Source organism: Fundulus heteroclitus, chromosome 21, assembly GCF_011125445.2.
Source record: "Fundulus heteroclitus isolate FHET01 chromosome 21, MU-UCD_Fhet_4.1, whole genome shotgun sequence".
NCBI lineage: Eukaryota > Metazoa > Chordata > Actinopteri > Cyprinodontiformes > Fundulidae > Fundulus > Fundulus heteroclitus.
In genome coordinates, this window is record NC_046381.1 from 22,291,651 (window position 1) to 22,314,988 (window position 23,338).

The window sequence follows — 23,338 nt, forward strand, 5'->3', positions numbered from 1 at the left end:
GACAGCAAGTCTTCATATAGAAGACAGATAGGGAAGACACGTAATGCTGACAAATGTGTCCCCTTTCGGTTACTGAAATCAGAAATAGCGACACAATATGGCGCCCCCCAGTGGGTGCACTACCACCTATGAATTTATAATCTACTAATTAGATCACTTTAATTTTTGATGTGAGGTTATTAGACTTTGCCAGAACATGTATTTATAAAAGCAACACTGGATTTTTGCTAATTAAAACCCAAATTAGTTACACACTGTCCCTTTAAGGTGAGATAATGCAACTGCATTAAAAAAATTAAAATGTGTTAAGGATGTCTACAGTCTTTATAGGTGTGTGGTGAAATATGGGGTGGGATATCAGAGGTATTGGCAGATTGGGGAGATAAGAGAGGTTCTTACAGGGTATTGCTCTGTAGGTGGCGTTGAATCCCTGCCTCTGGACTGAGCTATCAGTGACAAAGTGAATTGTCAAGAAGTTTCCACTTGACACAAAGTAAGCAGGGATGGAACCTCCACAATAAGTCCCAACGAGATGAAAATTCATGTTGTCTCCATCATATACCTGGAGAAGATAAACATATATGAAGAACAATATGAGATCATGAAGAGCTTGATCATTTAGGTACATGACTTCAAACATCCATTGGCTATTTGATATAATGAAGCTTCTGCATCAAAAATGTTAGTATCAAGCACAGACATAGATTGTGAATTATATTGAGAGTAAAAATTAAAATGAGCCCAAAACTATTCATACCCCTGGTAGATCATTATTAAAATGATTTGTTTCTGATTGGAAGTGAGGCAGACCTCTCAAAAGCTAATAAAACAGTGCAAAAGGGGAATCAATAAAAAAAACAGTAAACTTTTTAATCTTAAAAATAAAAAGACACAGAGCACTTAAACATTTAATCTTACAAATAAAAAGTGAAAGAATATTCATATTGCTTCAAAAGCCATAGGAAAATCGTTATTTGGATTACAGCAATCAGCTGTAAGTACTTTAACTATTACCCTTATTTTTTAGCTCCCTCCACGCATTCCTTGTAAGATTAAAGTCAGAGTCCTTCAATACATGTTAATATTACTTTCAGTCAGAAGAAAAATTACATTATTTTTAAACTGAAATCTGCTAGGGATAGAATGATTTTGGGATCAACTGTGTGTAATTATCTACAATGGTTTGTTGAACAAGTGACTTTATACTGAATAATGGAGAACTTTACTTTGACATAGTCATAACGACAAGTAGAGGAGCTCTCAAGGTCAAAGAAGCTGAAAGTGAGGTTGATGGCTCTGTTCACTGGCATTTCAATGGTCCATACACAATTCATCCTGGGCTCATAACGGCCATCCAGGTTTGGATCGGGTGAGCCAAGCATGCCCATAGGCATGGAGAGGTAGCCCCCACAACCCTGTGCTGGACCTGTAGACATCCACAACAAAAGACATAATATCAAGTCTTTATTGTCATTATTGTCTCAATAAGTTTCGTCACATGTGCTGAGAATGCACATGTAACACACAAAGACAACTTCAAAACGGAAACGGAAAAAAGAGGTAAAATTTGCAACAGACTCTCCATCCATCCATCTTCTAACACATCTATTGCGAGGGTTGCTGGTGCCTTTCTCCAGTTGACAATGGAGGGGTACACCCTGGACAGATCGCCAGTCTGTCTATTGCAGGGCAACACAGAGACAAACAGGACAAACAACCACTTTCACACACACTCACACCTAAGAAGAATTTAAAGAGGCCAATCCTCTAAAAGACTCTCAAAAAATGTAAAAACACACTCAGAAGAAACACAAGTTTATTGAAAAGAGGTGTTTATATATGAAACAGCTCTTTTTTTCCTTTTTAAAAGAAGATATGAACATCCTCGAAAAAACAACTACATATGTACAAGGTAACATAGCTTGTGGTATTTACATAAAAAGCAGCTTGTGCAGAGACAGACTATGAAATGAGCTGGTGGTTTATTTGACTTGACCTCCTGCCTGCAAGGGGACGATTGCCTTCACAGCTTTCAGGAAATCGTGTTTATGTCTGTTTGTTTGTGATTTAATGTTCCTGAATTTTTTTCCTGATGAAAGTGGGACAAATAGTGCAATGCCCTAGTAGGTGGGATCAGTGGCAATGTGTTTTGCCCTTTTCTGGATTAGTGAAGCATAAACTGAATCTAGATCTGTTTGGTAGCTTCCTACAATTCCCTGTGGTGTCCTCACCACCTGTGCTAAATTCTTCCTCTCCCATCCCATATTGTCATGCCCCTGGAGATGACTGATATCTGTTGTAGTCTCTATTTTAAGAGCGGTGATTATGTAAATTCAGGCAGGGTCGGAGCTAATGAGAGCCCTCCCATAAACAACAGGAACTGGGCTATATCCACCTAATTTTCAACGGGAATACGGAGGCAGCGAGTTGACGTTTTTTTGTGGGAGACTTCCGGTTGGTCACTTCCTGTCACTGTTATAGTGCCATTTAGCCATGATGAGAGCAACATGGGTTGGGACCCTCACATGCACAAAGGATGCTCCCTCTCAGCGGTGTGCCTGCTGTAAACCACCTGCACAGACAAAGGAACAGACCTTCTTCTGACCAAGCTCACTTCTGACCAGACTTCCCACAGACGACTTCTCCCTGGAGCACGCAAGGACAAAGCTACTGCGTCTCACCTCCTCCGTCCTAGACAACAGGAGGAGAGGGAGGCTGGCTGAACCATGAGGTCACATGGTCTCCTCTGCCTGGGATATCTGAAGGAATGTGGCTGGGCCAGCCACACCTGACCAGAGGGTCTGCTTTGACCAGCAGCCATAGGACTTAAGGCCCAAAAGCCCCAGCTGCACGGAAAGTGCTGCTAAACTCATCTGCCTGCTTCGATGGAGTGACGAAGGGGGGAGGACCCGACTGAATTCGGAGAATCATCAATCAAATCGAAGCTAAGTTGCACTCTGACTTCTGCGCAACCAGCCGCGAAGTAAAGAATGCCAAAACAGCTTTGTTTACTTCTTCTCAGCCTTTACATTAATGCAGACTCCAGACGGAGCTTTAAAGCCAGCAAAAGGAGCCACTTCCCCAAGCTGAGGGCAAAATCTGCTGAAATCGTGGCTGGCCTCCGGTCCTGACCACACGTGGCTGCTGCTAGGCTACATAGCCGCAGGCTAGCCTATAGCTGCTAAGCCACTAGCCGCTGCTGAACAGACCAACGATTTCCCCTGTTTTTCAGTGCTCCTTCCTTGGATGGCCAAAGTGGACAGAACTCACATGAGGTACCAACAGGAGAGAGACCCAAAAAGAGACAGGTTACATCATTATTGGAAAATGTTGTGAAAGGAGCTAATTTCTGGTTCCTTTTTTTCTACAAAAGGCCGTTCCAAGCATAAAGCTTGTTTGTTCTGCTCCGCCATCATTCGATAGAGCTATGAGCCTTATTCCCTTATTAATATGGAATATTAATGTCGATTTAAAGGCGTTTTGGTAACTTTAAAGTAACCCGTTTTAGCGACCGATCGCCGCAGCGCCCCCTAGCTCCCGGAGGTATCATTGCATTGATAAATACAAGCGCTCCAAAAGTAATCATTTTACTGAGGAAATCAAGTCTTTAGAATGTTATTTACTCAAAATAATGATCTGGTTAACTTGAGATTTGCATTGTGAATGGGTTGAAACACATGTCAAATGTTGTTCTGAATTAGTCAATCTAATTTAACCTCAATTCACATTGTTTAGGTTGAACTTTGGTTCTTTAACTTAAACAAAATATTATTTCATTAAATAATGTTTTGTTTAACTTAGGTTTCGCATTGTGAATGGATTGAAACACATGCCAAATGTTTTTCTAAATTAGTTAAGCTAATTTAGCTCCATTCCATGCTTTTTGAATCAGATATGCAGTGAACAGGATTCACTGAAATATTCTGATTATGATCAACCACTTTTGTTTTGTCTTTTGTTCTGTTTTTGCATGTAAATAGTTCCTTAGCTTAGTTCCTTTTTATCTTTATTTTGCTTAGTAGTTTAGTTAAGTTTCACTAGCCTAGTAGAGAGGGTTTGTCGATCGAAATATAGTGTTAATTCAGATAAACAGCATTACATAGTGATTTTCTCTGGATGTTTATTTTATTTCTGTTATTAAATTCTTGAACTTGAAAAGAAGTTGTCACTCCTTTATTCTATGTGTCCAGAGTTTGCTGTTAAAAGATCACTAGTGCTTGAATTCATCCCTTTCAACCATTGTCCTGAGATAAGCTTAAGAGCTGATCATCACCAGACAATACTTAACAGACAGGGAATTTAATTGAAATTAATTGCATAATGTCAATAGTTAACTGGAGATTAATCGCAAATTAATTGCATATTTTATCTTTTTTCTTCAGAAAGTGTAAAAGCCTATTTTTTTGGCATTTTTAATATGCAAATTTGCAATGAATGACATGAATAAAAAACATGCTTGTACAAAATTATAATTTTTTTCCCAAGCACTTTTCAGAAATTAGAATGAAAACATGTAAAAACACCAACAACAATTGTTTGTCATATTCTTTTGCACGCTGTTTATATCCTTGTTCATACACGCAGTTTTTTTAAGGCCTGGGAAGGGTTAAACATTTCCAGGTTACTCCAGAGTCTTACACTTTGCTTACAACTTGGGCAGCAGAAGCTTAATACCTTTGAAAGAGAACTGTTTAGCACAGCACACACTGTAACTCCAAGATACTTCATTTGACAATGTGATTCAGCCTTAGTTTTTTAAATTCAAGTACAACAAATAAATAAGCATTAAAGTATGGTTTATGGGTTGGGTTTCTGCAATGTTATCAGCACGTAAAAACTCATCTGTAGAACCAATGTCTGCTCAAAATGGTGATCTGCACTGTGTAATTTATTTTCAGCATTTGTCACCAGTTATTCCAGCCATAAACTGCAGAAAATAGGCCAACAATGCCCGCTCTGCCTTTACTCCCATCGGCTCTTATGCCAGTCTACAGTAGAAAAGACCCAGCCAATATGGCGGCGACACAGGATGCACTCCAGTACGTAATGAGGATGAGGGATATTCTAGCTGGGTATACTCACGGTATCTGTAGTGCGGCAGAGCAAGCGGATCTCTTTATAACTCGTGGATATCGTCAATTATTCAAGAGACAAAATAAGCTTTCAGCCGCGGGTTGTCTAAACCAAAACCCACGGCTCACAGAATTTATAAGTGACTTCAGAACAGTGAGCGCAGGTCTGTTATGCTACAGTCTCTACAACAACCGTGTGTGTGTTTTGACGCGAGATTAACGTGTGAAAAAAAAGTTTGCCGTTATGGTATAACAAAGTTAACACGTTAATAACGAATTAACACTGACAGCCCTTGTATAAACACGTCATAATATTCTTTAATTTACTCACCCAGTGTTTGACTGTAAGTAGCCCTCCATCCAACACTGCTGACTGTGGCATCTGTCCTGAAGACGATGAACAAATTGTTTGTAGAAGAACGTAATGCAGGTGGGAGCACTGTGCCGCAGAACCTTCCCAGCAAGGGTGCCAATGTGTCATGCCCATCGTATACAGCCACATAATCAAAGCGACATGAAGACGAAGCTTCTAAACTGAAGGTATTAAATCTATGGAGACAAAAGACATGAAAGGCGGAAAGTAAATGCTGTTCAAAATTATTAGCTTCGTGATGTGGATTGTTTTTATATTTGGGGTAAAATATTATTCAACTTCAGTAGTATTCCAGATACATTGCTACATGTAGTCTTAAAGCCTTACTTGAGATCCACTACTCTGTCTGCTTGGACGCTGATATGGAAGGTACAGTTCATGTTGTGGTGGTAGTTGGTAATGGAGAGTGCCGGACTGCTCACTGTACCTGAGGTACTATTGAAGAAACCGCCACAAGCTAAAAACACACACACAAACATCAACATTGTTTGTAGCATCTTTTATGCTTATAGATATAAATCAAACTCTAAAGCAGTATAATTTATTAAAATCTAACAATTTCTTTAATAGCAAAATCATTTTCAATTTTCTTCTTTGAAAGAAGCAAATGCAGGTTCTTCTGTCAGGGTTCTGCGGGCAGCTCCCGGCCGGAGTGCTGCTGCCTCTCTCCCTCTCCTTTCACAGGTGGCGGCTGATGAGCCGGGAGGTGCGGAGCCGCAGGTGTTCCTCGTTTGCGGCCTTCTGGAGGAGCCTCAAAGCAGTGTTAACCCTTGGTCACGTCAGCCTACCACCACATCCGTCGTTGCAAGCACATCTGGTCCCAAATCATCCAGGCACTCAAACACACAGCCAGGCAAATCCGCAGATTTGCTGACCGGAAACGGAAACCCGGCACTCCGTTACCGCCCCTGCAGGGCCTCGCCTTGTAAAATGGCAGGTGTACTAACGCAACAAAGTGCATTCAATAAATGTTTAGTTTAGCAATCAAACTGGTCCCACTCGCATCTGTGCTACCAGAGATGCTACTACAAATGAAAAAGATGATTGAAACCGAGCACCTTCCATGAATCAAACATTCTGCCCTTTTAACTTGACTTAATTTTGTTTAAAACATTAAAAGAGAGAACAGTTTGTGGGGGTTTTCTACACTTTAAACCTAGTAGGACTACCCAGTATTTACTATTCAATGACAGATACAACCCTGAAACGGAAGAGGGTGTATTGACAGACAAATGAAACAAAAAACCCATGTATGACACATAGACATAAGCACAAATTAGAGAACTCTAGTAACCAAACATGCATTTTTGGCCTGTGTGTACAAGCTGTAGAACATGAAGATAAAACACACATGCATTGCCAGAAAGTGCAATATGGAAAACATCAGCCAAGACTTGACTGGAGTCTTTTGAACCAGCAACCTTCTAACTATTAGGACGGAACCAAGTCTTCATTTGTCATTCCAATGACAAAAAGCAGTTCTTTCATCAGAACCGCCTGTTGGAATTTAGCAGTTGAAGATAAATAAAATGAAGGGAACCTAACACCAAAGCTCTCAATTTCAGAGCTGGTTAGTTTTATTCAGCACTTTTCTAATCCTTATGGTTGAACTTTGTTATTGAGAGTATTTTATTGTGTTTGTTTTAATAACTTACGTATGACACTGTATTCTGCCATGAAGCCAGTGCTGGTGATCACAGAGTCAGAATAGAAGTGAAGTAACATGGGACCAAGAGTGGAAAAAGGACCTGGGATGTTGGTACCACATAAAGTGGCCAGTGCAGTGCTACTAGTAACTGGGCTGTAGATCTTGAGACCATCATACATACAGGTGGAATGTGCTAGACAAAAGACGAAAAAAAACTTTCAGTACATCCAGCAAGCAAGTAAATGTTTGAAACTGTTTATATTTGTATGCCAATGTAACAGTGTGAACACATACCCTCTAGCTGGAAGACCTCAAAACTGAGGACAATCACTGTCTGCTGTCCAGCATCTATGGTGTAGTTGCAGTTAGCATTATCTGGATAGTCCGCTGGGAAATTCGGAGAAACCACACGGCCCTTGGAACCACTGAAACTTGCACCACACCCTCAGGAACAGAAGACAACAAACTTAAGGTAATTTTGTGAGAAGCTAGTAATTTATGTTTTGCACAGCTTTTGTGATGGAAAAATTTGAATGCTGCTACAGCCAAAATTAATGGATGTCTAACTGTTTAATAAATTACCCTGAGCGACTTTCGGTTGAACATCGTCTGAAGTGGGTACTTCTGATGTTCAACATAAAGCTCCTCTGTCTAAACTTTTCCTCTCTGTATATGCAATAATATGCAATAATGTCCAAAGACAGATCATATTCATTGGTTATGGTAAATGGCCTGTACTTGTACAGTGCTTTAACAAGTTCTGAAGAACTCAAAGCACGTCACACTGCGGTGAGCTGCAGGGGGGGGGGGGTTACCTTGGTTACCTTGAAATAACTTCACTTAAATTGTTCGTATCTCATTTGGATTTTTTTTCTTTGTGTTCTTTTTTCTTAGTGTTAGTAGAAAACTAATGGCTCTTTTAGCGCTGTGAGCTTTACCCACTGATCTCTATTTATTCATTCGATTGCTGATTCGCCGTTGGTAGTACATGTCACTGTGAAGCCACCAGCCACCATATTGGTACTCCCTATTTTCCTGCAGTAACTAGGGAATATGTGCGCTACAGCATCGAACGAGGATTTTCTCACGTTCAGGGGTGACATAAGACTTTTAAAATGTCAAATGCCATATACTTTTATGTTATGTACTAATACTATGAAGTACACATATACATATATACACACATACACACACACACACACACACACACACACACACACACATATTTTATATATATATATATATATATATATATATATATATATATATATATATATATATATATATATATATTCCTTGCTGACATACAGATTTCCACACAACATGCACCCAGACACACATATGCTCACAAATACAGATGACTTTTACCTGACCAGTACTCAAATGTTTACCTTCTGCATATATGTGTCTCGTCATTGATTGTGTTTTTTGTGCAAATGAGGTTTTTTGTCGGATGCTTCACATTTTGTGTGGAAACACAAATTGTGCAGCATTTGTCTTTTTTATCTCCCTCCACTCCCCCAGTGTAAATCTTTTTTCAACAGATCTCAAGGGCAGCGCCTGGGGACCCCGTGTAAAGCGGGGTCTGGGGCAGTTTGGGGAACGCGCCTAACGGCTGCGCTTTTTAGCAGCGGCCGACTGGCTGCGTTCTTGGCAACGCGAGGCCTCAGTCAATCGTTCCCCCAAAATCTTTGTTAAGTGTATGTGATGGACGGTTGTACTGGAACTGAATTTTCGATTGTAATGCAAATTGCAGTTGACTGATAAAAATTGATTGATTGATTGATATATATATATATATATATATATATATATATATATATATATATATATACGTATATACACATATATATATATACACACATATACATACATATATACACACATATACATATATATGTATATATATATATATATATCCCCACCTCACTCACCTGTGAACATCCAGGGGCAGGACATAGAAACTGTGGAGAGTTTCAAATACCTGGGTGTTCACGTCGACAATAAGCTGGACTGGACTCACAACACCGACGCCCTGTATAAGAAGGGCCAGAGCCACCTCCTCAGGGGGCTGAGGTCCTTTGGAGTGAGCCAGCCTCTGCTAAAAACTTTCTATGACTCTGTGGTGGCCTCAGCCCTCCTCTACGTTGTCATCTGCTGGGCTCCTGGCTGCACAGAGCGGGACAGAAAGAGGCTTAACAAGCTGGTGAGGATGGCCACTTCTGTCCTGGGCTGCTCTCTGGACTCTGTGGAGGAAGTAGCTGAGAGGAGGGTGTTGTCCAAGTTCACATCCATCATGGACAACACCTTCCACCCCCTGCACCAGACTGTAGAGCAGCTGAGCAGCTCCTTTAGTGCAAGACTTAGACATCCTGTCTGTAAAAAGGAGCGCTACCGCAGGTCATTCATTCCTGCTGCTGTCAGGGTTTTGTTTACCGATGAACTCAGGACGCACACACGGGACTAAAAGTTTGAGTCTTTATTGAAGGAAGTATACTGGGTGGTGAGTGATGAAGACCGGAGGTTCAGGACTGCAGAAGGTCAGGGATGAATGTGATGGCAGGAGCTGACGGCCCGGAGACAGATAGTCCACACTAGCTAGGTGCTTCTCGGCTAGCAGGCCTCATAGCACTCTGGGCGGCTAGTCAGGTTAGCAGAACTTGGGAGACACCAGGGCACAGAGCTGAGCTTCTCCAGGGCGGCTAGTCAGTTTAGCAGAACTTGGGAGACACCAGGGCACAGAGCTGAGCTTCTCCAGGGCGGCTAGTCAGGTTAGCAGAACTTGGGAGACACCAGGGCACAGAGCTGAGCTTCTCCAGGGTGGCTAGTCAGGTTAGCAGAACCTTGGAGACACCAGGACACAGAGCAGAACTTCTCCAGGGACAAACAGCAGAGTATCAGTCAAGAGAAACTGGCAGGACTAACCTTAAACGAGAAAAACAATTCTTCTGAGGCAAAAACGGGGACTGGCATGGAGAGGTGTGGAATGATGATGGCCCAGTGCTGAACTGAAGGCAGAGGGAGGTTTAAATAGAGCACTTCACAGGTGGAACAAGGGTCTGGCTAATTGACTGGTAAATGATTATCAGGTGTGACTGACTGCTGAGGGGGTGAAGTGAAAATTGACAGAAAATAACTGATGACTGAAAACTAACAATAAATAAAGTCAAACCTAACCCAAAAGAGATGAAAAAATGAAAATAACAGAAAAACAAAGCCAAACCAAAACTCAACCATGACATTACCCCCCCCCCCCCCCTCAAGGCCGGACTCCAGACGGCCTAAAATCAAACAAAACAAACTACAAAGTGACCGAACCAGGGTGGGTGGAGGGAAGGCAGGATGGTGGGCAAGAGTCATAACCAAGCTGATCTAACCTGGGTGGGTGGAGGGAAGGTAGGATGGTGGGCTAAAATCAAACCAAAACTACCCACTAGGGCGAACTAAAAGGGGGTTTCTAACAACCCCTGGTAAACCAAACAAAGGGCGTCTAACAGATGTTGGCAGGCGAACATCGCCACAAGGCAAAAACGGGCAGAACAGGCGTACGGCAACGCCAGAGGGAAGAACAAGCGTACGACAATGCCAGAGGGAAGAACAAGCGTACGACAACGCCAGAGGGAAGAACAAGCGTACGACAACGCCAGAGGGAAGAACGGGCGTACTTAACGCCAAAGGGAAGGAACGGGCGTACTTAACGCCGCCGGGGCGTGAGGAAAACGCCGGGGCTTGGGGAAGAGAACGTCGGGATGTGAGGGAAGCAGGAACATCTAAAACGCCTAGGAACAAGAACGGAGGGCGTACTTACATGCCGGGGAACCGAGAACAGAGGGCGCCCTAACACACCGGGGAACCGAGAACAGAGGGCGTCCTACACGCCAGGGAACCGAGAACAGAGGACGTCCTAACACGCCGGGGAACCGAGAACAAAGGGCGTCCTAACACGCCGGGGAACCGAGAACAAAAAGGGCGTCCTAATACGCCGGGGAACCGAGAACAAAGGGCGTCCAAACACGCCGGGGAACCGAGAACAAAGGGCGTCCGAACACGCCGGGCAACCGAGAACAAAGGGCGTCCTAACACGCCGGGGAACCGAGAGGTCTAAATTCAAGAAGACCGAAGAACCAGAAGGCCAAAAACTTAATTAAGGAAGCTCTAACTAGCCAAAGCTAAGGAGCGTGAAACAGCTCATAATCAGGGGTCAGAAGTCTAAGCAAGCGCTAGGAACTAAGGAGTGCTGGAACCTAAGGAGCGCTGGGACCAAAATAAAGAATCAAAGCCAAAAACCAGAAAATAAAGGCAAGACAAGAAAACTAGGTCAGGGATAACACCACAAAGAAAAACTATAGCAAAAAACTACTAAATCAAAACAAAATACTAAGCAGAACTATGAGACTAAAGCTAAACTAGAAATTAAGGCAAAACAAGAAAACTAGGACATGAACAGGCACACTAACGTGAAAAGCTGAGAACTAAAGCTATAATGAGAAAGCAAAGCTAGAAAACTGAGGCAAAATCTAGAACCCTAAAACAGAGCAGGAGAAAACAAAGCCAAAACAGAGACTAAGAACTCTAAGAAAACAAAAAAAAAACCTAAATAATTCCAAACTGAGAAATTCTAAATCACTCAAAACTAAGCCGAGCTTAACAAAATAAAACAGAAAGCACTGGCCTTAAGGGCGCAGGCAAAACCGGCTGCTAAGCAAAAAAAGAAAAGTCTTCGTGGAGGTCGTCCTGGACGAGGCAGGCGGCGGAGCAGCATCGCCCGACTAAACCCTCGAGGAGGGCGGCCCCGACGAGGCAAAGTCAAGCGGCCCGGAGACCGCAGTCGGCGGCTCCGGCCGAACAGGAAAGTCAGAGACGGGCGCCGTGGTGGACGGCCCCGACGAGGCAGAGTCGAGCGGCTCGAAGTCCGCAGTCTGCGGCTCCGGCCAAACAGAACAGTCAGAGGCGGGCGCCGTGGTGGACGGCCCCGACGAGGCAGAGTTGAGCGGCTCGGAGTCCGCAATCTGCGGCTCTGGCCGAACAGATCAGTTGGAGGCGGTGCCAAGCTACAGGTCTCGGCGGAAACCGAGGCCAGAGGCGGGTCCTCCTGGACCTCCTCACAAGGCTTGGGCGGAGGCAGGTCCTCCTGGACCTCCTCACGAGGCTTGGGCGGAGGCAGGTCCTCCTGGACCTCCTCACGGGACTTGGGCGGAGGCAGGTCCTCCTGGACCTCCTCACGGGACTTGGGCGGAGGCAGGTCCTCCTGGACCTCCTCACGGGACTTGGGCGGAGGCAGGTCCTCCTGGACCTCCTCACAGGACTTGGGCGGAGGCAGGTCCTCCTAGACCTCCTCACGGGACTTGGGCGGAGGCAGGTCCTCCTGGACCTCCTCACGGGACTTGGACAGAGGCAAAGCGGCTCCCTCGGAGGTATCGGGCTGAGGCAAAGCGGCTCCCTCGGAGGCCTCGGGCTGAGGCAAGGCGGCTCCCTCGGAGGCCTCGGCTGAGGCAAGGCGGCTCCCTCGGACGCCACAGGCTGAGGCAAAGCGGCTCCCTCGGAGACCTTGGGCTCATCCTCGTCGGCCGGCGGATCTATTTTCTTGGCGGCCGGCAGAGTGGAGCCTTCAGTGGTCGGCAGAGCAGATCCTTCAGCGGCCGGCAGAGCGGAGCTTACGGTGGCCGGCAGAGCGGAGTTTTCTGGTGGAGGCGGAACCAACTCCTCGGCTACTTCGGGCAGTGACGGGCAACAGGCTTCGGAGGGCGGCGGCGCGCTACAGGCTTCAGAGAGCGGCGCCGGGCTACAGGCTTCAGAGAGCGGCGCCGGGCTACAGGCTTCAGCGGACGCCGAGGTTGGAGGCGGATCCTCCTGGACCTCCTCTTGAGCCTTGACGGACCCTCAGCACCGGTGGTTTTGCTGTCTTCGCCGGGAGGGGACAGATGAGGAATCCGGGGCAATCTCGGGGGTGGCAGCTGGCCAGCAGGGCAGAAGGTCGTCTCGGTCACCGTAATAGAACTCCCACAGCTGGCTCTCCTTGATGCGTGGGGCTCTGCTAGGTGGAACGATGAGCCTCACTCGAGGGGCCAGCTGCGAGTCATGGAGGTGATGACCGAGACGTCGAGAGGCTGGGCGGCCTCTCTCCCTGGGCTCCGGGATAGCCGCAACAACGCCCACGTGAACCACGGGGGAAGTGGAGTCGACCCGGATCGGTGGCGCAGAGTCCCGGGCAGAAGCCATCTTGGCGTACCTCTCCCTCATCTGGCGTTCGCACATCTCCACATATGCGAGGATGTCCGGGTCGTCAACTCCTGCAGGTAAGCCCCGCATGGCGCCTGAGTTCACCTTTTGACTGGGCCGTACTGTCAGGGTTTTGTTTACCGATGAACTCAGGACGCACACACGGGACTAAAAGTTTGAGTCTTTATTGAAGGAAGTATACTGGGTGGTGAGTGATGAAGACCGGAGGTTCAGGACTGCAGAAGGTCAGGGATGAATGTGATGGCAGGAGCTGACGGCCCGGAGACAGATAGTCCACACTAGCTAGGTGCTTCTCGGCTAGCAGGCCTCATAGCACTCTGGGCGGCTAGTCAGGTTAGCAGAACTTGGGAGACACCAGGGCACAGAGCTGAGCTTCTCCAGGGCGGCTAGTCAGGTTAGCAGAACTTGGGAGACACCAGGGCACAGAGCTGAGCTTCTCCAGGGCGGCTAGTCAGGTTAGCAGAACCTTGGAGACACCAGGACACAGAGCAGAACTTCTCCAGGGACAAACAGCAGAGTATCAGTCAAGAGAAACTGGCAGGACTAACATTAAACGAGAAAAACAATTCTTCTGAGGCAAAAACGGGGACTGGCATGGAGAGGTGTGGAATGATGATGGCCCAGTGCTGAACTGAAAGCAGAGGGAGGTTTAAATAGAGCACTTCACAGGTGGAACAAGGGTCTGGCTAATTGACTGGTAAATGATTATCAGGTGTGACTGACTGCTGAGGAGGTGAAGTGAAAATTGACAGAAAATAACTGATGACTGAAAACTAACAATAAATAAAGTCAAACCTAACCCAAAAGAGATGAAAAAATGAAAATAACAGAAAAACAAAGCCAAACCAAAACTCAACCATGACAGCTGCTACTAGATTTTACAATGCTGCACTGTAACTGTGACCATAACTGCAATAACTAATGTGCAATAACCAAGGTGCAATAATCTATTTAATACACTGTCCTACAACCCGTGCAATAATCCTGATGTAGTGACTTCGGCTGCTATCAACACCTGAACATAAGTCAGTACACATGTATGTATGTATGTATGTACAAATGTATACAATGTATATGCACATATATACGCGTAGGTACGTACGTATGTAGGCGCATAGATATATGTATATATTTAGGTATATAGATATGTTTATATATATATATATATAAATATAGACCACTGGACAGGTAAGTCCTGGAGAAAGCCTGGCGTTACATATATGTAATGCCAAAATAAGCTTACATATAATGTATGTAAGCTTATTTTGCCGTTATTAGAAATAGGCCAACTACTCTGTCCTCCCGGGTGAAACTGTTCATTTGTTCGTCTCTCTCTCTCCCTTTCAGTGTATACACAAAAGTATATTTCAGCCAGCTGGTTCACGCTTTCTGTAGTGTAACAGCAGAAGCGGGTCTCTTTACTGGTGTTTACAGATGCTTATTTTAGAGCCCAAATAAGCAACTGCCTGTTCATAAAACCGCCACTTAAAAAATTTACAAATAATTTTGGAAAAAAACAGGCAGACTTGGCAACAGTGTCAAAAACCATTTCACACCATGACCGTAGCTGTTAGCTATTAACAGTAGCTTGGTACCAAATACACAGAGGACATGTTTACATTATCATTCTTGTAATTGTCATTACGCGCTTAACGGCGAGGTCGTCTGTAATTTATTAGATGGTGAACAAATGTGAAAATATTACACACTGGGGCTTTAAAAGAAATAAACAGTTGCAATATGTCAGTCTGTGTGTAATACATTAATATAATATACGAGTTTCACATTTTGAATGGAATTACAGAAAAACATCTACTTTTTCATGATGTTCTAATTATATGACCAGCACTTGTATTTGGGGACCTATTGCTTTCTGCTCTAAGCAGGCGTGTTGTTTTTTGAACAACATGCCATGTGATAAAACACAGACATAGGTTGAGGTTAACACACTTAGAACTTAACCAGATTCTTACAGGTGCTGAAGGACATGGAAAAACCTATGCCAGGGGTAGCAGTGGCTTGGAATCGACTCGTGATTATGCTTGATGGAGCAACAACGGGTTCTGGTACCAATGAACCACAGCCAGTCACCAGCAGATCTTCAGCATTTTGGGTCCTGCCTGACCATACCTGCGGAGAAACAGAGTTCAGAAAGAATTTTTAGGGGCTCCAAGTGTCTGCACCCGTCCAAAACCAGGACTAATTAAAGTGTTATAATCCAAACAAGGCCAGCAACTAAGAGACATGTCATGTCTAATTCATCTAATATACAATAAATATAAATATGAACACTAAGCTTATAATGTATGCTAGTGTATGTTATGTTAACGCATGTATGCATAATATCTGTTTGTTTTGGCATTTATGCAGACAGTACAAATCCTTTGATCCAAGTCGTGACCATGATTCTGATCTGGACCAAAAGGCAAGTCACCTGGTAGGTATTGTTCTGTCCCAGGTGTATGTCTCAGACAGACATCAGAGAGACACCTGGACACAGCAGCATGTTGCTATGAGTCAGACGTTCTCAAACTGGAGTGGAGTTGTAACACAGTTAAGTAGGTCTATGGGGACAATATAGATAATTCTGTCAAATGGATAATTCTGTTAAATAGGTCCATCTGCTATTTGGTCTGTACCTACAATCAGTAAATGGTAAATGGTAAATGGACTGAACTTATATAGCGCTTTTCCAGTCATGCTGACCACCCAAAGCGCTGTACACTATAGCCACATTCACCCAGTCGCTCTCACTAACGCTCACACATTTGTACACCGAGACGCAGCTCGGTAGGCAACTTGGGGTTAAGTGCCTTGCCCAAGGGCACATCGACATGTGGCAAGGGGAAGCTGGAATCGAACCCACAACCTTCTGGTTGCCAGACGACTACTCAACCCATCAAGCCACAGTCGCCCATACTGCCCAGTAGTATGAATAGCATGGGATTCCAGGTAACGGTCAGAGCATTAGCTTCACTGCATTAAGGTAATGTTATGAATGTATGTGGATGAATAAGATTAATAAACTCCTGAAACAGTAAAAACATAATGTAATTTTATTATTTTGTGGACCAAAAGGCTAATACGTACTGATCAGGCCCGGAATCTCGGATAAGTGATGGACTCAGACCTAAACCTTCATGGTAAGGTAAGGTAAGTTTATTTATATAGCACTTTTCAGTAACAACACATTCAAAGTGCTGTACATGAAGGAGTTCTCTAACTAGAACTCCTTCATACATTAACAAACATACAAAAAAAATTCTAAGAAAGCTACAGTTTGAGTGGTATACAATTGTGAAGTAGAAAGGAAATTCTACATAATTTCTTTTTACATATAAATATCTGAAAAGAGCACTGTGCAAAAGTATTCAGCCCTCCTGTATTTATACTTTGTGGAATCACGTTTTGCTGCAAAGTCTTTTAGGGTATGTCTCTACTAGCCAGACCTCTCAACTTTTATCAAAAGTTAAGAGTGAGATTACTCTAATTTTGGGGGCGGGGCTTGTTTAGGGGCGGGAATAACCGGACCCTGAAAGAGCCGGTGGAGTCAACTCCATCTCATTTTTATCCCACCAGACATTGAAGTAGACATGTATTAGTTTTGTTAAAAAGAGAAAGAGACGTATTACTACTTTATTGTTCAGTTAATGGATTAAAACATAAAAAAACACACAAATGTTCAAATAATAAATAAAATTAAGTAGTTTTAAGTTATTGACCGAATTATTACACTGTTACACATTCAATTCAATTTCAATTCAATTTTTCAATTCAATTTATTTATATAGCGCCAAATCATGAAACATGTCATCTCAAGGCACTTTACAAAGTCAAGTTCAATCATATTATACAGATTGGGTCAGATTATACAGATTGGTCAAAAATGTCCTATATAAGGAAACCAGTTGATTGCATCAAAGTCCCGACAAGCAGCATTCACTCCTGGGGAACCGTAGAGCCACAGGAAGAGTCATCTGCATTGTACATGGCTTTGCTGCAATCCCTCATACTGAGCAAGCATGAAGCGACAGTGGGAAGAAAAACCACCCATTAACGGGAAGGAAAAACCTCCGGCAGAACCGGGCTCAGTATGAACGGTCATCTGCCTCGACCGACTGGGGTTACAGAAGACAGAACAGAGACACAACAAGAGAAACAAAAAAGCACAGAAGCACACATTGATCTAGTAATCTGTTCTACATTAGATGGTAGTAGCGGGTAAGCCGTCTTCTCTGGATGATGTCACAGTTAACAGAACGCCAGACCAGGTGTACCTACTATGAAGAGAAAAGAGAGAGAACAGAAAGTTAAAGCAGAAATGACAACACATAATGCATAATTGAAGAACAGTAGAACTCAATATAGTGAGAAAATTAGATCCTGATATACTCCAGTAACCTAAGCCTATAGCAGTAAAACTATAAAGGTAGCTGAGAGTAACATGAGTCACTAGTTATAATTTTTGTCAAAAAGAAAAGTTTTAAGCAGACACCCTGTCTACCCTAGTAGACAGGGTGTCTGCCTCACGGACCAAAACTGGGAGTTGGTTCCACAGGAGAGGAGCCTGATAGCTGAAGGATCTGCCTCCCATTCTACTTTTAGAGACTCTAGGAACCACCAGCAGACCTGCGGTCTGAGAGCGAAGTGCTCTGTTAGGAACATACGGGGTAATCAGAGCTCTGATATATGATGGAGTTTGATTATTAAGGGCTTTATACGTTAGAAGAAGAATTTTAAATTCTATTCTTGATTTAACAGGAAGCCAATGAAGGGAAGCTAAAATTGGAGAAATATGATCCCTCTTGTTGATTTTCATCAGAACTCTTGCTGCAGCATTTTGGATCAGCTGAAGGCTTTGAACTGCATTTTGTGGACTTCCTGATAGTAAAGAATTACAATAGTCCAGCCTTGAAGTAACAAATGCATGGACCAGTTTTTCAGCATCACTCCTGGACAGAATGTTTCTAATTTTGGCGATATTCCGGAGGTGAAAAAAGGAAACTCTGGAAACCTGTTTAATATGGGATTTAAATGACATGTCTTGGTCAAAAATAACACCAAGATTTTTTATCTATGGGTTTGTTTATCATTGTAGATCTATAACCTGATTGGTGATTCAGGCTGAGTTTCATCAAGCCTTTATGGTTCCCGCTGCGTCTTTACGCACGATACCTCTGCTGATGTCTCCCTCTTTTCAGCTCAATGCGCTTCCAGACTGTTACAGTTTATAACCATTATCATCACCTTTCACAGCAACAGGTTTCTCATCTAAGTCGCTGCGCTGACCATACAAATCTTTATTGCTCTCGTCAGTGCGCTCTGGGCGGTGTGGTGGGCGGATTTTACCCCCGTTGGTGTGCTGCGTGCGAGGGACAAACAGTGGGGAAAATGCATAACTAAAAACTGTAAAGGGCTCCTATAAAGGGAACAGGGGTACTGACAGGTCTGAGATGAAGCCCCTGACGTTACAAGTTCTTTAAAATGACCCTTAAAAGTGCACACCTGAATTAAAGCACAAGGCAGCACGCCCACCAAAGCGCCACTGATTCTATGTTGCTAAAAACAAAAGAGCATGAAACACAGTTCTAACTATCCTATTGACTTTAACTGGCACACGTTGTTATGGATGTGAGGACATTAAACGCAGTGATTCACGTTTTGAATGGTGAATGGTGATAAAAGCACCTGATCCGAGGGAAAAGGAGGGGGCGAGAGGAGTAAGCGCTGAGGCACAGAAATACGGTGCATGTAGTTAAAAATGCAGAATTAATATAAACGAAACTTATAAACAGACCAAGTGGCGTTTTAAACTGCATCTGGTTAGCAAAAAGGTTTTATGATCCAGCGTGCAGCCATGACCGGTTCTGAATGAACCGGTCATCTGGCAGCAGCCCCCCCTCCCCTCCTGCGTACGCGGTACAGGACCTTACTTTCACCACTGGTTAAGACTAAAATTATTCATAACTCTGATCACTCTTCCTGCTGCTCTGTTAACACGAACTGCAGCAGGAATTACTGATGGCCACAAGTTGTGAAAGAAGCCGAAACAGCTCAGCAGAAGGCAGAGTTTTGTCGTTCGCAGCCCAGATGGGCTTTGTGATTTTTATGTGTGAGAAATGCAATGTTTGCGTGTGAAATGCCATGTGTTGCGTGTGAGCATGTGAAGTCAGTGAAATGCGTGTGTCACACGGTCAATGCGTGAGAGTTGAGAGCCCTGCTGCTAGCTTTGCACATCTAGTGACTGAACATTTTGCCCTTTCTTCTTTGCAAAACAGCTCTAGCTCAGTCAAATTAGATGGAGAGTGTTTGTGAATGGTTATAACAAACGTTATCTCCACAAGGGTTTCATACATTGATTGGATATGGATGTTTGTGTTATCAAGTCTGCTCATTACGACTAAAATAAAGCCGAAGCTTTTTAAATTTAGCACCGAATATCCCCTAGCTAATGCTATTAGCTTCTGGATAACATTCGCCCTTCTTGGATACGCACCTACGGTTCATTTCAAACATAAGGGTTTTTTTTTTCGTTTTGCTCCACAATAGTTAGATAGATAGTGCTATGAGCATTATTACCACATTAATATTGCATAATAATGTGGATTTAATGGTGTTTTTGTATAACTTGGCTGCACGACGCATTTCCCCGCAGGACGCAGCGTGGAGAAACGAGTGTCTTATCAACCATCACCCTGTCCAGCCGCTGCCATTGATTTGGACTTAATCTGTTCCTACGTGTCCGCGTGAGCGTGTCGGCGCGCGAGAGAGCTGTTAGCGCGTGAGTGAGAGGTGAGAGGAAAGAAAGAAAGTCTGAGTGGGCCTACGCCTTACCGCTCCTGTTTGCGGTAAGGCGTATTGTATCACTTCCTGTTTTCACTGCGTGAGCAACGGTTTGTTGCTCCAGATTCTCTCGCTTTTATCTTTAATCTCTTTGCTGTAACATCTGTTTCTAACACATAAGCACTTTTAAAACATTTTCTGTTGCTGCACATCACGCTTGAGAACTCCTCGTGTTTCACGGTTTGCTCTTTTGGCGTGGTAGAAGGGCGCTAGCCTAGCTTTAGCCTAGCCTAGCTTTAGCTCCACAATGGCTTCCTCTCCTACTATTACTTCAGCTTCTCCGTCTCTGACTAAGTCTCCCCTTATCTCCTGCTCTCTGTGTCAGATGTTTAGCTATTCCTCTGCCTCCTTTAGTGATAATGGTACTTGTAATAAATGTAGTGTTTTTGTAGCTTTGGAGGCGAGGGTGTCAGAATTAGAGTCCCGGCTCCGTGCTATGGAAAGACCAGCTGATAGCCGCCCCTCTGCTAGCGCGGAGCCACATAGACCTAGCGTTAGTTCACTTAGTGGTCCTCCAGAAGCACCCGAGCAGCCGGGTAAGCAGGCCGGCTGGGTGACAGTTCGTAGGAAGCATAGCTCTAGATTTCAGCCCCGAGTTCACCACCAACCCGTCTGCGTTTCTAACAAATTTTCCCCACTCAGCGACACACCCGCTGAGAAGCCGATCCTGGTGATTGGGAGCTCAATAGTCAGAAACGTGGCACTAGAGACACCAGGGACCATAGTTAAATGCCTGCCAGGGGCCAGAACGGGCGACATAGAATCTTACCTAAAACTGCTGGCTAAGGATAAGCGTAAATACAGTAAGATTGTTATTCACGCTGGCGGTAATGACACCCGGTCACGCCGATCGGAGGTCACTAAAGTTGGTGTTGCTTCGGTGTGTGAGTTTTCTAAAGCAATGTCGGACTCCGTAATTTTCTCTGGTCCCCTGCCTGATCTGACCAGTGATGACATGTTTAGCCGCATGTCATCATTCAACCGCTGGTTGTCTAGGTGGTGTCCTGAAAACGACGTGGGCTACATTGATAACTGGAGAACTTTCTGGGGAAAACCTGGTCTGATCCGGAGAGATGGCATCCATCCTACTTTGGATGGTGCTGCTCTTCTTTCTAGAAATCTGGCCGGATTTATTAGTTCTCCTAAATGCTGACAACCCAGGGTCCAGACCAGGAAGCAGAGCCGTAGTTTAACACACCTCTCTGCAGCTTCTGTACTGTTACCCATCCATTATCCTATTGAGACGGTGTCTTTCCCACGGCCAAAACCTAACAGATCAAAAACTTATCTAAAAGGAACAAATCATAAAAACCTAATAAAAATCAATACGGTTCACCTTGAACCTAAAAATAAAACAATTAAATGTGGTCTATTAAATATAAGGTCTCTCCCTCCAAAGACTTTGTTAGTTAACGAATTGATTTCTGATAAACAGATTGATTTGTTTTGTCTCACAGAAACCTGGCTACAAGAGGACTACGTTAGTATAAATGAGTCAACTCCCTCCAATTATTCAAATTTCCACATTCCCAGATCTGTGGGAAGAGGAGGAGGAGTGGCAACTATCTTTCAGTCTGATTTATTAATTAGTCCAAGGCCAATTAATAACTACAGTTCTTTTGAACATTTAACCCTCAATTTCCAAACTGCAAAGCAATAAAACCTCTTCTGTTTGTTGTTTTGTATCGTCCACCAGGCCCTTACTCTCAGTTTTTGGATGAGTTGTCAGATTTCTTATCTGATTTGGTGTTAAATACTGATAAGGTTATTATAGTTGGTGATTTTAACATCGATGTTGACACAGAATGTGATAACCTTAGTGTAGCCTTTAAAACTATCCTAGATTCAATTGGTTTTGCTCAAAATGTGCATAAACCCACGCACTCTTGGCTCCATACTTTAGACCTTGTGCTGACATATGGCATTGATTGTGAAGAATTAACAGTACTTCCTCACAACCCTGTCCTATCTGATCATTTTTTAATAACATTTGAGTTTAATCTAACTGAGTTCTCCACCCCCAAAAGAGGGTTCCATTATAGTAGATCTTTATCAGATAATGCTGTATCAAAACTTAAAGAGTCTGTCCCCTTTTTAATATCCTCCGTATTGCAGAAATGCCCTGTAGATGGCAGCAATGTTGTTTTTTCCAATTCACAAATAGATGTCTTTGTAAACGGTATGACTTCGTCATTGTGTTCTGCATTAGACAATGTAGCTCCCTTGAAAAAGAAGGTGATTATTCACAGGAAGCTGGCTCCTTGGTTTAATTCAGAGCTGCGTTCCTTGAAGCACAATGTTAGGAAATTGGAGAGAAAATGGCGCTCTACACACCAAGAGGAATCCTACCTAATCTGGAGGGACAGTCTATTGTTGTATAACAAGACCCTTCGCAGAGTTAGAGCAGCATATTTTTCATCATTAATTGAGGAGAATAAGAATAATCCTAGATTTCTCTTCAGTACAGTTGCCAAACTTACCCAGAGCCACAGCTCTGTTGATCCATCCATTCCCTTAGCTCTTAGCAGTAATGATTTTATGGGATTCTTCATAAATAAAATTGATTCCATTAAAAATAAAATAGCCCTGCGACAGACTGGCGACCTGTCCAGGGTGTACCCTGCCTCTCGCCCAGTGAACGCTGGAGATAGGCACCAGCAACCCCCGCGACCCCATGAGGGATAAAGCGGTTTGGAAAATGGATGGATGGATAAAAATAAAATAATTGGCATCCTCCCAAACATGATTACCTCGTCCTCAGTAAGTGAGGCAGCATTGGAGGAATCCTTAGAACCTGTGCAGTGTCTGAACTGTTTAAAAGCAGTAGAGCTTTCTGAGCTATCTAAAATTTTAGCTTCATCTAAACCTTCTACCTGTATGTTAGACCCAATCCCAACCAAGTTGTTTAATGAGGTATTCCCTCTGATCAGTGGTCCTATTTTAGACATGATTAATCTATCCTTGGTAAATGGATATGTACCACAGGCTTTTAAAGTAGCTGTTATTAAACCTTTACTTAAGAAACCATCTCTTGATCAAGATGAGTTAGTAAATTACAGACCTATATCTAATCTTCTTTTCTTATCTAAAATTCTTGAGAAAGTAGTTGCTAATCAACTATGTGAACATTTACAAAGTAATGACCTACTTGAGGAGTTTCAG

General features: G+C 43.6%; 1 protein-coding gene across 1 annotated transcript in view; it reads right to left on the reverse strand.

Annotated features, from left to right (window-relative positions):
* The window catches only part of cubn (cubilin (intrinsic factor-cobalamin receptor)), a 350,345-nt gene that overhangs the window by 23,623 nt on the left and 303,384 nt on the right, over nt 1–23,338 (reverse strand). Inside the window, exons 55-61 of the mRNA XM_036125467.1 lie at nt 15,307–15,463; nt 7,388–7,537; nt 7,101–7,286; nt 5,773–5,902; nt 5,404–5,621; nt 1,227–1,426; nt 400–562 (exon numbers count right to left, since the gene is read on the reverse strand). Coding sequence (XP_035981360.1) covers nt 400–562; nt 1,227–1,426; nt 5,404–5,621; nt 5,773–5,902; nt 7,101–7,286; nt 7,388–7,537; nt 15,307–15,463 — 1,204 coding nt within the window. The remainder of the gene's footprint in view (nt 1–399; nt 563–1,226; nt 1,427–5,403; nt 5,622–5,772; nt 5,903–7,100; nt 7,287–7,387; nt 7,538–15,306; nt 15,464–23,338) is intronic.